Source organism: Anomalospiza imberbis, chromosome 3 (assembly GCF_031753505.1).
Source record: "Anomalospiza imberbis isolate Cuckoo-Finch-1a 21T00152 chromosome 3, ASM3175350v1, whole genome shotgun sequence".
Classification (NCBI taxonomy): Eukaryota; Metazoa; Chordata; class Aves; order Passeriformes; family Viduidae; genus Anomalospiza; species Anomalospiza imberbis.
Genome location: NC_089683.1, coordinates 91,925,938 through 91,939,442, shown reverse-complemented (window position 1 = coordinate 91,939,442; position 13,505 = coordinate 91,925,938). Strand labels below are relative to the sequence as shown.

General features: G+C 38.7%; 1 protein-coding gene across 6 annotated transcripts in view; it reads left to right on the top strand.

Moving 5' to 3' along the window:
• RPS6KC1 (ribosomal protein S6 kinase C1) overlaps positions 1 to 13,505 on the top strand; it is an 86,499-nt gene that overhangs the window by 64,603 nt on the left and 8,391 nt on the right. For all 6 annotated transcript variants that reach the window (XM_068185712.1, XM_068185709.1, XM_068185714.1 and 3 more), the window contains 2 exons: positions 2,062 to 3,639; positions 3,911 to 4,000. In XM_068185712.1, the coding sequence (XP_068041813.1) occupies positions 2,062 to 3,639; positions 3,911 to 4,000 (1,668 nt within the window). The remainder of the gene's footprint in view (positions 1 to 2,061; positions 3,640 to 3,910; positions 4,001 to 13,505) is intronic.

Here is a 13,505-nt window from a genome sequence, read left to right as displayed (position 1 = left end):
TTTTTATCTCCCTGCCATTTTATAGCAAAAATATGAATAAATGTAGAAGTATAACATTAGAAAATAACTGCTGGTGATTATGGGATGGACAACTCTTGTTTTCACCAAATCACCTGCAGACCAGTAATCCTGAAGTGCTGTGTAAGCTGCAGGGCTCTGAGGGCAGGCTGCCTCTGCCTTTGCCCTGCTGCGCTGCTGTGTGACCTGTTGTGTTTAAAGCAAGTGGCCTCACCTGAAGAGCCTACAAGGGCTCCCTGTTTCTCACAGGGCTGAAATCCTGCTCGTGAGGCAGCTCTGGCAGGGCCAGGGCCCTTGGTGTCCCCAGCACAGGGCCTGGGGTCACTTGTGCCCCGGCAGGCTCAGAGTCAGTCAGTGCCCTGCCTCGCTGCTCTGCTGGGAGGGACCCAGGGGCTGTGCCCTGCTGCTGTGGCAGGGCACACTTTGGGGTGCACATTCTGAGTGCACCTCCTGTTAAGCATCTGAACTGCTTATATTTGCTGTGGTCAGTATAGCAGTTCTTGTTCCTTTCTCTGTGAGCATTTCTTCCCTTTGCTCCTGTTGGTTTACCTGGCATCCTTTCTCATGGCATTCTAGAAGGTGGCAAGGGTCATCCTGACCTGGTGCTAACTCTGTTTGCGCTTAGGGCAGAACCCATGTGGATTAACAGACCTAAATTTTCATTTTTACCATTGGGCTCAAGCTGATAGTATTCCCTCTTAGTGTTTTTAATATACTTACTTTCACCACAACGAGTGAGATATTTTTCCCCTTGAAAAACAAGTCTTGTCTTAGCCAGGGGGATGAAGGGCAGGAAAACTTCACATTATATTATTCAAATTAATTTTTTAAAGTGTCAAGGTTTTTCTGTCTTTGCTAAGTTTTATTTGAAATACCTGGGAGTATAGAAAATCTGTTCCTAGGCAATGATAAATAGTTTCTTCTTTTATTGTACTTTTTAAAGAAATTTTGACTGATAAAGAGAGTGTTTAAAAAGCTCCAAAATATTAAGGAATGTATTTTGGAAAAATATAAAACTCTGTTTTCTCCAAATAAGTAACAAAAATCCAACAGAAAAACGCCAACTTTGCAGATGCCCAGTGGGATGGATACTTATTTTTTCTTTTACAAAGATTCTGTTCAAACTCCTGCATTTTCCAGAATTTCTGTACAGTCTTTTAAGTTCAAATGTCTTGATATTGCATTTCTCCCTATCAAAGGAGACTTGCTAGCTTTAAGCCAAATTCTTTGTCACATATAAGAGGTACAGTAACTTCCTGATTTATTTTGCTAAAATTACATTTTGAAGTCTGTGAGCTTTTTTTAATATGTGCAGCATTTGGAAACATGAAGAGTCCTGGTTTGTATTTTTTAAATGTAACTTATTTTTGGAGATATAACTTTCTTAGATGCTGTGAAGGAGCTGTTTGCCTGTGTAACTTAAAGTATTGATAAATCCTTGTGTGGTGCAGCAAAGCATAAAAAAGCTTTTTTTGAATTCTAAAGTTAATGGAAGAAATATATCAATATTTAACTAAAAACACCAATTTCCTCAAAGACAGACACAGACCCTTAAAATATCCTGCTAATATGGTAATTTGCCTTACTGAACTTGCTGTTTAGTTTTCAGTCCATTTCCACTAATGTTGCTGATGAGTTTAGAGCTGTGATACAGAATTATTCAGCGTAGGCAGAGGGTGATGGGCACTAAACAATTTGATCTTCCCTAGTTTCTGCTTCTTTAGAGGCAGCAGGTGGAGAGTAGTGACCACTTTGCAACTTGAGACACACTCTGAAATGAGACTTTACTGAAGTTTAAAAACAAAAAAAGCAGCACCTGAATCTCAGATGCAGCTCTTTTTAAATATTTATGTAATAATACAAATCTGTGTGATAAGCAATTTGTGGTCCCTGTAATTATATCCTGCTTGGGTAGCAGATCCAAATAACTCTGTGGACATAAGGGTATAGTGAGAGTGAGGATATTTTTCTGTTTCATAAAAAAAAATTCTTTTTTGAGTGAAATTAAGAGATCCCCTCCCTTTTTTCTTTTTTTTTTTTCAGGAGGGAAACTGTGGTCTTATGTCAGTAAGTTCTTAAACAGAAGTCCTGAAGAGAGCTTTGAAATTCCTGAATCCAGAACATCCAGTTCAACTAAAATTTACCTGGAGCAACCAACACCTCCTCCTAAAGAAACTGGTAGCAGCACTGATTCCAGAGAAAGCTATGGGGAGAGCATGCTGAAGGTGGTCCCACTGAGGAGCAGCCTGACACCAAGCTCTCAGGATGACAGCAGCAACCAGGAAGATGGTCAGGAGAGTTCCAAGTGGATGGACTCGGCATCCAGCTCAGAAGAAGAGTGCACCACTAGTTATTTAACGTTATGCAATGAATATGGGCAGGAAAAAATTGACTCTGGCTCCCTAAATGAGGAACCAGTGGCTAAAGCAGAGAGTGAAGGGCTGCATACCAAAGACAGGAGTTCCTTGCAGAAGTGCGGTGTTGTTGGCAGTGACAGCTTCACCTCCCAGATTGCACCTCAGGAACGAAAGCTGTTCATCGATGATGCCGAGTCAGAAATAGCCAGCCCTTCTAGGATACTGGACTCGTTAACTAGATCCAAGAACAGCCCCATGGAGCTCTTCAGGATAGACAGCAAAGATAGCACTAGTGAGCTTCTAGGGCTTGAGTTTGGAGAAAAATTATATAACCTGAAATCAGAGCCTTTAAAGCCATTGTTTTCTGTCCCAGATCACGACAGAAGCTTGGATGCCCTGGAGAGCAAAATGGGTGTGAAAGCTCATGACACTGTGAGCAGGGGTTCAAATGACTCTGTGCCAGTTATCTCCTTTAAGGATGCTGCTTTTGATGATGTGAATAGCATTGATGAAGGAAGGCCTGATCTCCTAATAAACTTACCAGGCATGTCTGATGAAACAGAGGAGCCAGCCGTGTCAAGGCCAGCAAAGTTTACAAAATCTGATAGGGACATGTCAGAAGTAAAGTTGTTAGAAACACCTGATGTCTTGCAATTAAATAATTCTGCAGAGCCATGCAAAGCATTTGATCAAGAGCCAAATCATGTGGCACCAGAAGTGGGCGATCCTGCCTACAAGGAAGCAAGTGAGCAAAGTGGTATCACTCAGGGAGCTCTTGGGACCCTCTTTACATCTGACCAAGAGGTAGGTGCTTCAGAAGATGGGGCTCTGTTCCAAGAGCTTGGGGCCTGCTCCTTAAACAAGACAAGCAAAGAAGAAAGTTCATGTGTTTCCAACCCGCTCTCAGGTGCTCCAGAGGTTAGCTTGGACACAGACGTGCTAAGGAATGAAGGAGTGTCGCTGTTTTCCAATCAAACTGAAGACAGCAGGAAAGAGGAGACAGACTCAGCTATGTCACCAGCAGCTGAAAGTAAAAAGACTACACCAAAGAAGGAAGACAAAGTAGCAGGAGCAGGGCAGAAGGAAATACATCACATTTTTCAGGACCTCGACGAAAGATTAGCGCTAACCTCCAGGTTTAATATCCCAGAGGATTGCATTCAAAGATGGGCAGCTGAAATGGTGGTAGCCCTTGATGCTTTACATAGAGAAGGAATTGTGTGCCGCGATTTGAACCCAAACAACATCTTATTGAATGATAGAGGTCAGGAACTTTTGCAAATGCATTTCTTTTTATTCGCTGTTGCTTCCAATTAACTGAGTAGGCGTTTTATCTTGTAATTAGTATCTTCATTTCCTGTCTAGAGCTTCATTATCAGTGCAGCAAATTCACCCCCAGTAATAGCTTCTAGTACTTAATGATGCCATTATTCTTAATGATACTGTTTTTAGCTACAAAAGGAGTAATTACAGTTCACTTCTGCAGAAAATGGAAGGGGAAAATGTTTTGATTTCTCCTGTCGTTTTGTTTTTAGGACACATTCAGCTAACGTATTTTAGCAGGTGGAGGGAGGTTGAAGATTCCTGTGACAACGATGCCATAGAGAGAATGTACTGTGCCCCAGGTTAGAGCAATCACCTACAATGTTTCACTTGGAAAGTAGATTAGCAGCTTTCATTTTCTCATGTAGTCTCTGTGGCATACGGCTTGAGATCATGCAATCTGAGTTTTCTTTGCTTCTTTTCCTTAATGTCTTAAAAAGCTACAGGGCTCATAACTGCTTTATTGTTGAACTGTGGCGGTGTTTGTTATGTCATTTCCATAACGTGTAATTGTACTGAATGTCTTGTTTGAGCAAGTTAGGAATGTTCTGTTTTCTTCCAGTTATTTCCTGTGTGAGTACATCTTGGTAAACGAAAAGAGCAAATGAAAAGGTGGCACTAAGACCCTTAAAAATACAAAAATTTATACATGCAAAGGACATGGGTGGTGGGGGGAGAACCACAGAGGTTTGAAAAATACAACCCTAATAGGCTCAGAGATGCCTCTGACATTTTTGATGAGCTACAGTGGGCTTTGAAATAGTTTAGAGAGCTCTTTCCTTAGAACTGCTTTCATCAATCATGAGGGTGATAAAATCAATATCTCTTGGGATCTTATAGCAAGGATGACACTTGAAACTGAGCCCTCCCTCTTTTCCTGTTTCCAGTTTATTTTCTGCTAATATAGTGGTCTGTGATTTTTGGCAGTGACTGACAAAAATCAGGTGTTCCACATACAGCTTCATATTTTAAAAATTTCATAGTTAACTTATAAAAACTATGTTTAGAGTTGAAATTACTATGTTTTCACTCCAACTTTGAAATGCCAACATAACTTTCTGCTGAGTGCGTGGTCTGGCCAGGCATTGCAACTTGGCATGCAGGTAGTCCTCAAGCTCAGAGTCTGCAAATGTGCTTAGAAAAATTTAGAATAAGAGTTACCAGCCATGGAAGTTCTGAATTTAGTTTGGCATCAGGTGTTTCTTCTGTGCTTTTGTTCTGCAAGTGAAATGCAGCAAGGAAATGCCTCTGTGAATAAAGGTGGTAGGGTCTCAACAAACTTTGAATGTCAACTTCTTGAGATAAATGAAAAATAACATCTTTTCTATGCAAGTCAAAAGGGCAGATATTACAGAAAATTATTCTTTTCAGCTATCAAAGTAAATCCAACACCTTTGTTCTACCCTCATGCCACTTTTATTCAAGAACAAGATAATTGGGAAATCCCAGCATTTACTGTGTTTGTTAAATAGATGGCTGTCCTGGTTGCCAAGATGTGTGACAACCTGTTAGAGAGAGGTGTTTCCCTGTCTCCCTGACGCAGCCGCGAATAAAGCGCTCCCCAGTTGAGTTCTAGCAAAGACGGAAGTGCAGCCTTTTCCCACCCTGTCATCATTAATGAATTGTGAAAGTCAAAGCTTAATTTTTCTGTACTTTAATGAGGATCCAAAGAGAGGTGCTTTTTGCCCCCTAAGCCCCAACCAGCCAACTCCTGCAGTAATTAAGTGTTTAGGGAGCAGTTGAAATAATATTTAGAAGTCCCCGGATGGAAGAATAAAGTTTTCCACACCATCATTATTTCCACCTCACAGCACAGGTGTGGTACCCATCCAGACTTTTTTTACTCAAGTTGCCCTCCCCTCTGTGCCCTCTCTGCCCTACCCCAGGCTGCATTTGCTTTGTGTGTGTGCAAGGTGAAGATTTGCAAATGCAAGTATTTGATATATTCAAGGTGGATGAATTGGTACTGCTCCATGATTCTTGCATTTCATACTTCTTGATCTTAGTGTTATCTCTGTGAAGCATGCTTGTACTTCATTGTATCTGTAACATGTTAATTTTTAGAAGGAGAGTAATACTTGGCGTAATTTAGCAGCACAAAATACATTTTGGAGTCAAGTATCATTCTGTTATGAGGTATGATTCAGTAATGGTGTATAGCTGCTTTCTTAGAGCTACTGCTGCTGATAAATGTTGCTTAAGAACTTTGGACCACTGTTAAAAGAAATAATCGCGTTAATAAGCTTTCTCTAGGTTCCAGTATTACAGGGGGAAAAAAAGGTTCATTTGGATGATAATTTCTTTTTCATTTTGAGGAGTGTACTATGTCCCTGGAACCCCTTTATCATGAAAGCATTGCTTCTCAAGATGCTTCTTGGAATAAGGATTTTGAAATTATTTGTGCTTCTGTTCAGTACACTAGGAATAAGTTTTTAGGTTTTATTATTATTTTTTAAGTTTCTTTTTAATATAAGTGTTTCTCACAACTTGGTTTTTGCCTTTTTTTTTTTTCCTGAGGGAAAGGCTGTAGTTTTGTAGAGGTGAACAATTATCTTCACAAAATTTTATCAGGTCTTAAGATCTCTCACCATAATAAAACACAGTGTCTAAAATAAGTGACTGAAAGTGAGTCTTTATATTGTTTTGAATTTTCCTGGTGTTTTCAGGATTATGTGCTGTGTTGCCTTTCCTCTGGGTAGTCAGCCTTCCTTCTCCTTTTCTCTCCTGCTGAAGGATGCACTGAAACTTGGCCTGTAAAAATCGTGTGTTTAGCTTGCTGTGTGCTTTTAACAGAATTCGAGATAGAATAGATTTGGATATGATAACTTGTATTCTACCTGATTTCAACAATTTAGTGCACTCTTTCAATGTATGCAAGAAAGGAAAGGTGTCTATCAATAAACATTGCTTTTTAGGGTGTGCTGTTGGAGACTGAGAACAGATGATGAGTTTAGGGCTGCAGTTCTTTTTCTGCATTGATTTTTGAGGATTAAATTTTAGAGGCAGAAAAAGGGGAGGATGAATGTGAAATTTAAACACATTGCAGGATATCTTCAGTTTAAAATAGGTAGGAAATTGTATTGCAGAGTTATATGAAAATTTTAAACATGTATTTGAATTAATTGTGTCTTTTCAATTGTTGAGGTTGAAGATGTTGCTTTTGCACAGTTTAAGTTTTAAAGTGTTTTGCAGTAAAGTGCATGAAAATGTATTTAAACCTTAAGCTGTTTTATTTGTTGAAGAAAAACATGGAGTCTGAATTCTACAATTAATATATTGAAAACTAATGGCTGGATGGGCTAGGGATAATAATGTATTAGTGTGGAAGCTTTGCAGGGCCAAAGTAAAATAGAGGATCACCTATGTGGAACTTGCTTGCAGGATGTAGGATGTTGTGTTGAAGGCTTTCTGTGCACCAGAGTGTAACCTTGCATTAAGGTAAAGCAAGGCAGTGTGGGTACAGCAGCAGTGATCAGATCCCTGCCCTGGTGAAGCGCAGGGACTTGTTCAGCTCCTGTTGTCTTAGAAAAAGTGGAGAGGCAATTTGAATGCATATGTCAAAAAGACATCATGCAGTGCATATATAAAATAACAGAACACCTGCAACGATTATAAATGCAGAAGTGTCAAAAAGACGAGGAGAGGGAATAGTTGAAAAAGCTGCATCCCGCTCCCCAAGCAGTATAATTAGTTCTGTAGGAAATAGCAGTGGTCATTTTGCATCGTGCGTAAGTTACGAGCGGGGCTGCATCTGTTGCAGGAGCGGCACTTCCCCGCTGCCGACGGGAGGTGGCATTGTACCATTAATGGATGTTGCTGTCGCTCTGGCTGCCCCTAATTTGCTTAACTTCTCCTAAGAGCTGGAGACGGAAGATGCGGCTCATTTGTAATGATTTGCACATCAAGAGTTGTGCTTGCAAGCTCGAGGTGTGTTACGGTGCTGCTGAATCGGTTGGTGTGGCTGGGCAACTCTTTACTGCTGTACAGTTCTGCTCAATTTAAAAAAACCCCAAAAGTTCCTGAACCAGCTCTGGCACTGACAAAAGTGTCTGCAGGTGCTTAAAATAGTGTCTGTGCTACACTTTGATTAATGTCCAAACTACATCTTTGCTGTTCACCTATGATAAGTCAAATGTTGTTTCTCTAATTCACAAGGGAAACGTTGGATTATAAATCATACATATAAACTCAACACCACTTCAAGTAAATCTGTGGGGGTTTGGCTAAGAATGACCTATTTGCTTTTAAATAAGAAGTTAAACACATGTAACTGAGAATTTCTGCTATGTTAATATGGCTAAGGTGACTATAGTGAGGTTTATGTGTTTTTTTCCCTTTAACTTTCCTCCTCTTTATAGTAATTTTGTTTTCTGAACATTTAAAAGTGTGCGGAGCAGCTGATGTCTGAATACAAAGTTATTAGCAGATCAGATGAGAATGATTCACTTCTGTTTAAACAGCCCTTTGCTCTCCGTGCCCCCTGAGAACTCTTATCACATATTTGTCCAAAAAATCCCCACGAAAACTAACAAAAAATCCCTTGCTTTATCCACCTGCCTGGTGGCTGATTGTATCAGCAATGTATCTCTTTATCTCTTGGTTAATGTGCCTTGGTATTCTGAAGTGGGGAAAATTCCAGTAACAGATTCAATTTACATGGACAGAAACTTGAGCAAATGCCAGCCTAGCAGGGGGGCCATTATTCTGCTCTATAAATAAGTTTAAAAAAGAAACACACACACACAAATCTGTGAATCAACATGTTTTGGTCTAATTGAGAGAAAAGCAAGATAGATGAATTTTGAAATGCAAATTATCACCTTCTGTTATTTTAAGTATTGGTTTTGCCAACATTGTGATCTTAAATATAAAGAGTTGTTAAATTTTAAATACAGTAATAATTGTATTCCATTCTTGACAGTCACAGTTTTAAAAATGCAATTGGTAACTTTTTTTATAAAAAGCCATTCTCAGTATGGTTAATACCTGTGAGAAAGACAGAATTGTCTACAGCTGTTGCCTAGTCAAGGCTATCTTTGGTTAAAGCAGATTTAAGTTGAGGATTTTCTCATGAAGGGAAATCTTTCAGGAACTTTTTCAGTCTAACCTGTGAAGTGTCATGTTGTAGAAGCAGCTTGCTGGTCTGACATCTTGTGTAAATATGATGTGTGAATGAGATGTTTTATTTACACTCCCCGAGTTCTTGTTCCAGCAGCAGGGATGCTTTCTGTTGCATCCCTGTAGTGTTTTTGGAGGACAAGGTTTCAGAACTGGGCTGCCTTTAGAGTCTTTTTTATTTTTTGTTTAAACAAGTTTTCACCAGACTGTGTTTACTAAAAACTGGAGATTTGCTGCTTGAGATCCTAAAGCCAAAGGGAGCTTAGCTTCCTAGAAAATGTAAGTAGGAAACTGGCCATCAGTAATGCATCGTATTATTCTGATGCTTTCATAAGCTGTGTGCTATAATCAAGTCTTATTTACACAAACTAGCATTCACAGAAGCCTGCACATGAATATATGGTAAATTTGGTTTTATGTAACCTGCTGTTACTTGTGCACAGTGCAAAAGCTAAGCAAAAAGAAGGCATTGTGTGTAAAGGATTTTGTTCCAAAAAAAAAGACAAAAATGTTTCAATGTGCAACCTGATTTTTGTACTCACAAATAAAGATGTCACTTTTGCTCTTAAACAATTGAAAATACAGATGCAAAGTGCAGCTGGTCACCTAAAATAGATGGCACGAAAATAAAAATTGCTAGTTGATATTATTAGCCTGCATGCTATAATTTTTATTTACTGAATAAGGAAAAAGATTATTTGCCTCTGTTTACCAAATAGACATTTGATGCAGAAAAACCTGCATATTATTTGTGTATGTGTTTTTCAGTAGGAGTTTGCAGGCACTCATTAAATCTGCTATTCTGTATTATAGTAATTTAATTTGAGTAGATTGTTTAAGAAGCAAAATAACTGTGGTAGATTAAAGTGCCATTGACCCTGAGAGGTGTCGAGGGCTGGGCTGGTCTCTTGGTTATAGTGTAAGACTGGACTTCCTGCTTTTTATCTCTGACTCTGTCCTAGATTTTTGTGTGACATTAATGTCTCAGGATTATCCTAAAAAGAAAAGAAAATATCTGGGTAGGTGAAGGAGCTTTGGGTATCAAAATCAGAAGGATGGGCTAGCTTGATTTGAAAAGCCCTGGTAATAGGCAACAGGATCAAACACAAACATGAAAAATACATGGCTGGTGTGAATAAGGTATGGATGTGCAGAGAAAGTTCCTGTGAGGCTTAGGGTAGCAGTTTTACAGCAACCATTTGGAGTGGGACAGCTCTCTAAAGACCCCAGAGTGTCCCACAGAAAATAGTGACAACTGACTGCTCCCAGAATAGCAAAATGTCATGAACTTGGAGTTGGTAATCGAAAGCATAGGTTTCGAGAGAGCATCAGGTACTTTCTGAAAAAAAATCTGATCTCGGGCTTGTAAGTACACAACGTGTTTCAGGTGAAGTACATGATCTTGTGGTTTTTCTTAGACTCTGTAACTAGAATAAGCAGTAAGATGTAGCCAAGCTGTTGATTTGTAAAAATCTGATGTTTCAGTCTGGCTGTCATAAAAGCTAGTTTTTAACTCCAGAAGAAGCTATACTTTACCTGTGTTTATTTATGTCTATTGTTATTAGTAATATTAATATTACAGATGGGACTAAACCTTGAAGATAGCATACAAGATGCCTTGTGAAAATAAATGGAGCTGTGAGGTTAATTAGTGTTTGCTTTGTTTTGATAACAGAACAGTAATAAAACTTTGTCTCTTTCATCACATGATTATTTTAGAGGAAGTTTTGATTCCATCTTGCTGCTTAAAGAAAGAACAAACACTGTTCTCTCTATTATTTTTTCTTCTTCTTTTTTTTTTTTTTTTCCAGAGAGGAACATAGATGCTCATATGTTTTTTAATAACTTTTAAATGAAACCTCCTATTTTCATACTCCATTTGATCTTAGCAAATGTTCATTGGACTTGCCTCACTACTTTATTGTTTAAAGACCATGATAAACTTCTTATACTTAAATATAGATGGTTCAATACTGTGCTTTATAAATTGTTGAAGCATTTTAGGCAAAGCATTATGGCCAGATTGCTTGTGGAATGTTTCATTTAGTGACTGTATCTTATGGTATCTTGGCTGACTGAGTCTGATGAGGGTGAATTAGATTGGAATTATTTTAGTTGATTCTCTGCAAATGTTTCTTTACATATATAGATATCAAAATATGATAAAACAGTAATCTTTTAAAATTAAGTGACTGTAAGGTAAATAGAATTTCCAGACTCTCTAATGGTTTTTCATGCAATGTTATTTTAATGGCCACAGAAGGGGAAAACATTGTATTTCTTTTCAGGATGTTGAACAAGTCCATTTCCTCATGAACACTTTCAGACACCTGATGGTAGTTCAGATGGGTCTCCTTATTTTCTTATCAGTGCAGAAATGATACTTGAGAGTGTGCTGTTTCTGCTTGCAGTGTGGGGTAAGGGAAAAGCCTTTCCCTACTCTTAGGTGTCCGGGGATGCACTGCATCCACCTAGAACCAGTTTTCCTGTGAGCTGACTGGAGATGCATTTTTTTTATATTACTGTTTGTCCCACAATTTTTTTGATTAAGTTTTTGTTCTTGGTGATTCACGAGCCATCTGGCCTGAGCTGCACAGTGAATGTCTAAGGCCTCCTGTAAGCCTGGCTTCTTCCATGTTAACTACTGTTTGCATGTGCTGGTCATGAGGCATTATTGTCAGCCCTGGAGGGAACTGTGTTGGGAAAAAAATGTGGCAGGTGTGGTAGTTAAAAGCCTTTGAAATCCTTCAGCAAGAAGGGTATATATAGGGTATATAGTTCACGTTGCTGTGTGAAGAGTGAGAAAATAAGCTTTGGTTTGCCATAGATAGCTTTATTGAGAATATGTGTTCAGGAGAGGGGAAGTTCTGCTTTTTCTTTGGAACTGGCACTTCTGTTTAAAATACAGAATGTTGTCAGCTATGTCTCTCTTACCAGGAAGTAAGGTATTGCTGTGTATAATGCAAATATTGAGATAAGTATGGAAACCATAAAGAAATGGCCTTTCAGTTGAGACCAGCTGCTCTGGAAGGAGGACAGTGCAGGGTAGTGAAGCTGTTTACCTGCACCATCTGTCTCTGACTAAACCTGATGGCATTTTACAAATCTCCTTCCCTTCAGTTATCCCAGTGGCTGCTCTTGGAATTGCTTTGTGCAAGAATTTAGCATTGCTGTTGACTTGTGCTTTGTGGTGCTGGATGTCATGGCCATGCTTTTGGAAGGGAGAAAGAGGAAAGCTCTCTCTTTAATGAAATTGCAGTAAAGTTGGAAGAGCTATTGACTTTTTTTCACCCTACTTTATTATTTCTCTGATTTTCTATCTGAGGATGATAGGAATGTTTTTCTGCAAATGTTGTTCTGCCAGTCCTAGAAGCCCCAACACTGTGTACATGTGTACACATGTTTATTTTTTGTACAAATCCGGGTAAGGTCCTTCATTTCAAGGTTCATGGAGGAAAGATCTGGCACAAATATCCCCATGTTATTCACTTAAGCTTATGTGTCACTACCATTTATTATCTAAATTACTTTGCTGATGGATTGAGATGAAAATGTTTTCTTAGTGAAGGCAGATATTGTAGTTCAGATTTATTGCAGTATTGAAGCTTTAAAAAAAGCATATGCCCTGTGTGGTATATTACATTAGCCAGCTACTCTGTGTTCCTCAAAAGCACTTCATAATCTACAGTTTCTAAATTTTCCCATGATGTTTAGTCAAGATAAAATGCAGTAATATTGATGTGGTATCCTGGCCTTATTATGATCAGTATTTCATCAGAAGTCATGAGACCTGTTTGAAGGAAGGAAATATAAACAACATGTTTATTTGTAGTGTACACAGTGATTTTTAAATTTTCTTTTATTTTTTAAAGGAAAACATTGATTTTAACCTGAAATAAGGAAACTTTGGAACCTAGGGAAAGAAGCTGGAAGGCAGACATTGCATAATAGGAAAAAAGTTGAGCTAAAATTTAGTTTTTGTAAAGAAGGGGACTCAGGTGTTGCCCTCAGCTGAGTTTTCCATTTTGTGTTCTGTGTTGGTTCAGATGACTTGTTATGCAGCTTCTGCTTGTGCATGAGAACACGGGCTGAGTCCTTCAGCCCTGGGAGAAATATGTGTTACTTGCCTGTTCTTAATTTATTCCACTTGTATCATTTTGGTCATGGCCAAAAGTGGATGGAACAGTTCAGTGCTGCTCTTGTCAGAGAACTGCAGTGACATTTGTTTTGGCATATATTGAAAGTGTTCTTCCAGTTGAAAAGATGAGCTTGGATTTTGAGGAAGTGGATTCTGGTTTGCTTTTTGACTTATTCTATATATGTCGATTTTCTTCATCAGTGCTACTTCCTGTAATGAACAGTTCTGTGAAAGAAGGCAGTGTAACTTCCGTTCTATAGGGAATTGGATCAGCATCTCTGACTGCCAGCATAAAGGAAAATAACATCAAAACTGAGTAATTTTTTTTTTTGGTAGAATTTCTTTTCCCTGTGCTCTGAATGATGTATTTCTTTCACATTTAGGTAATTTTTTTTTCAGTTGGGCTGTAGCTCATAAGGCCCATTCCCACTGAACGCCTTTGGGAAAAATGGATTATTTCCTTCTGTGGCATTATTCTAAAATTTAAAGTGTGTCAATATGGGATAGTTAATGGAACTGAGAATGTAGTAGTCAATCTTATTAATTCTTGG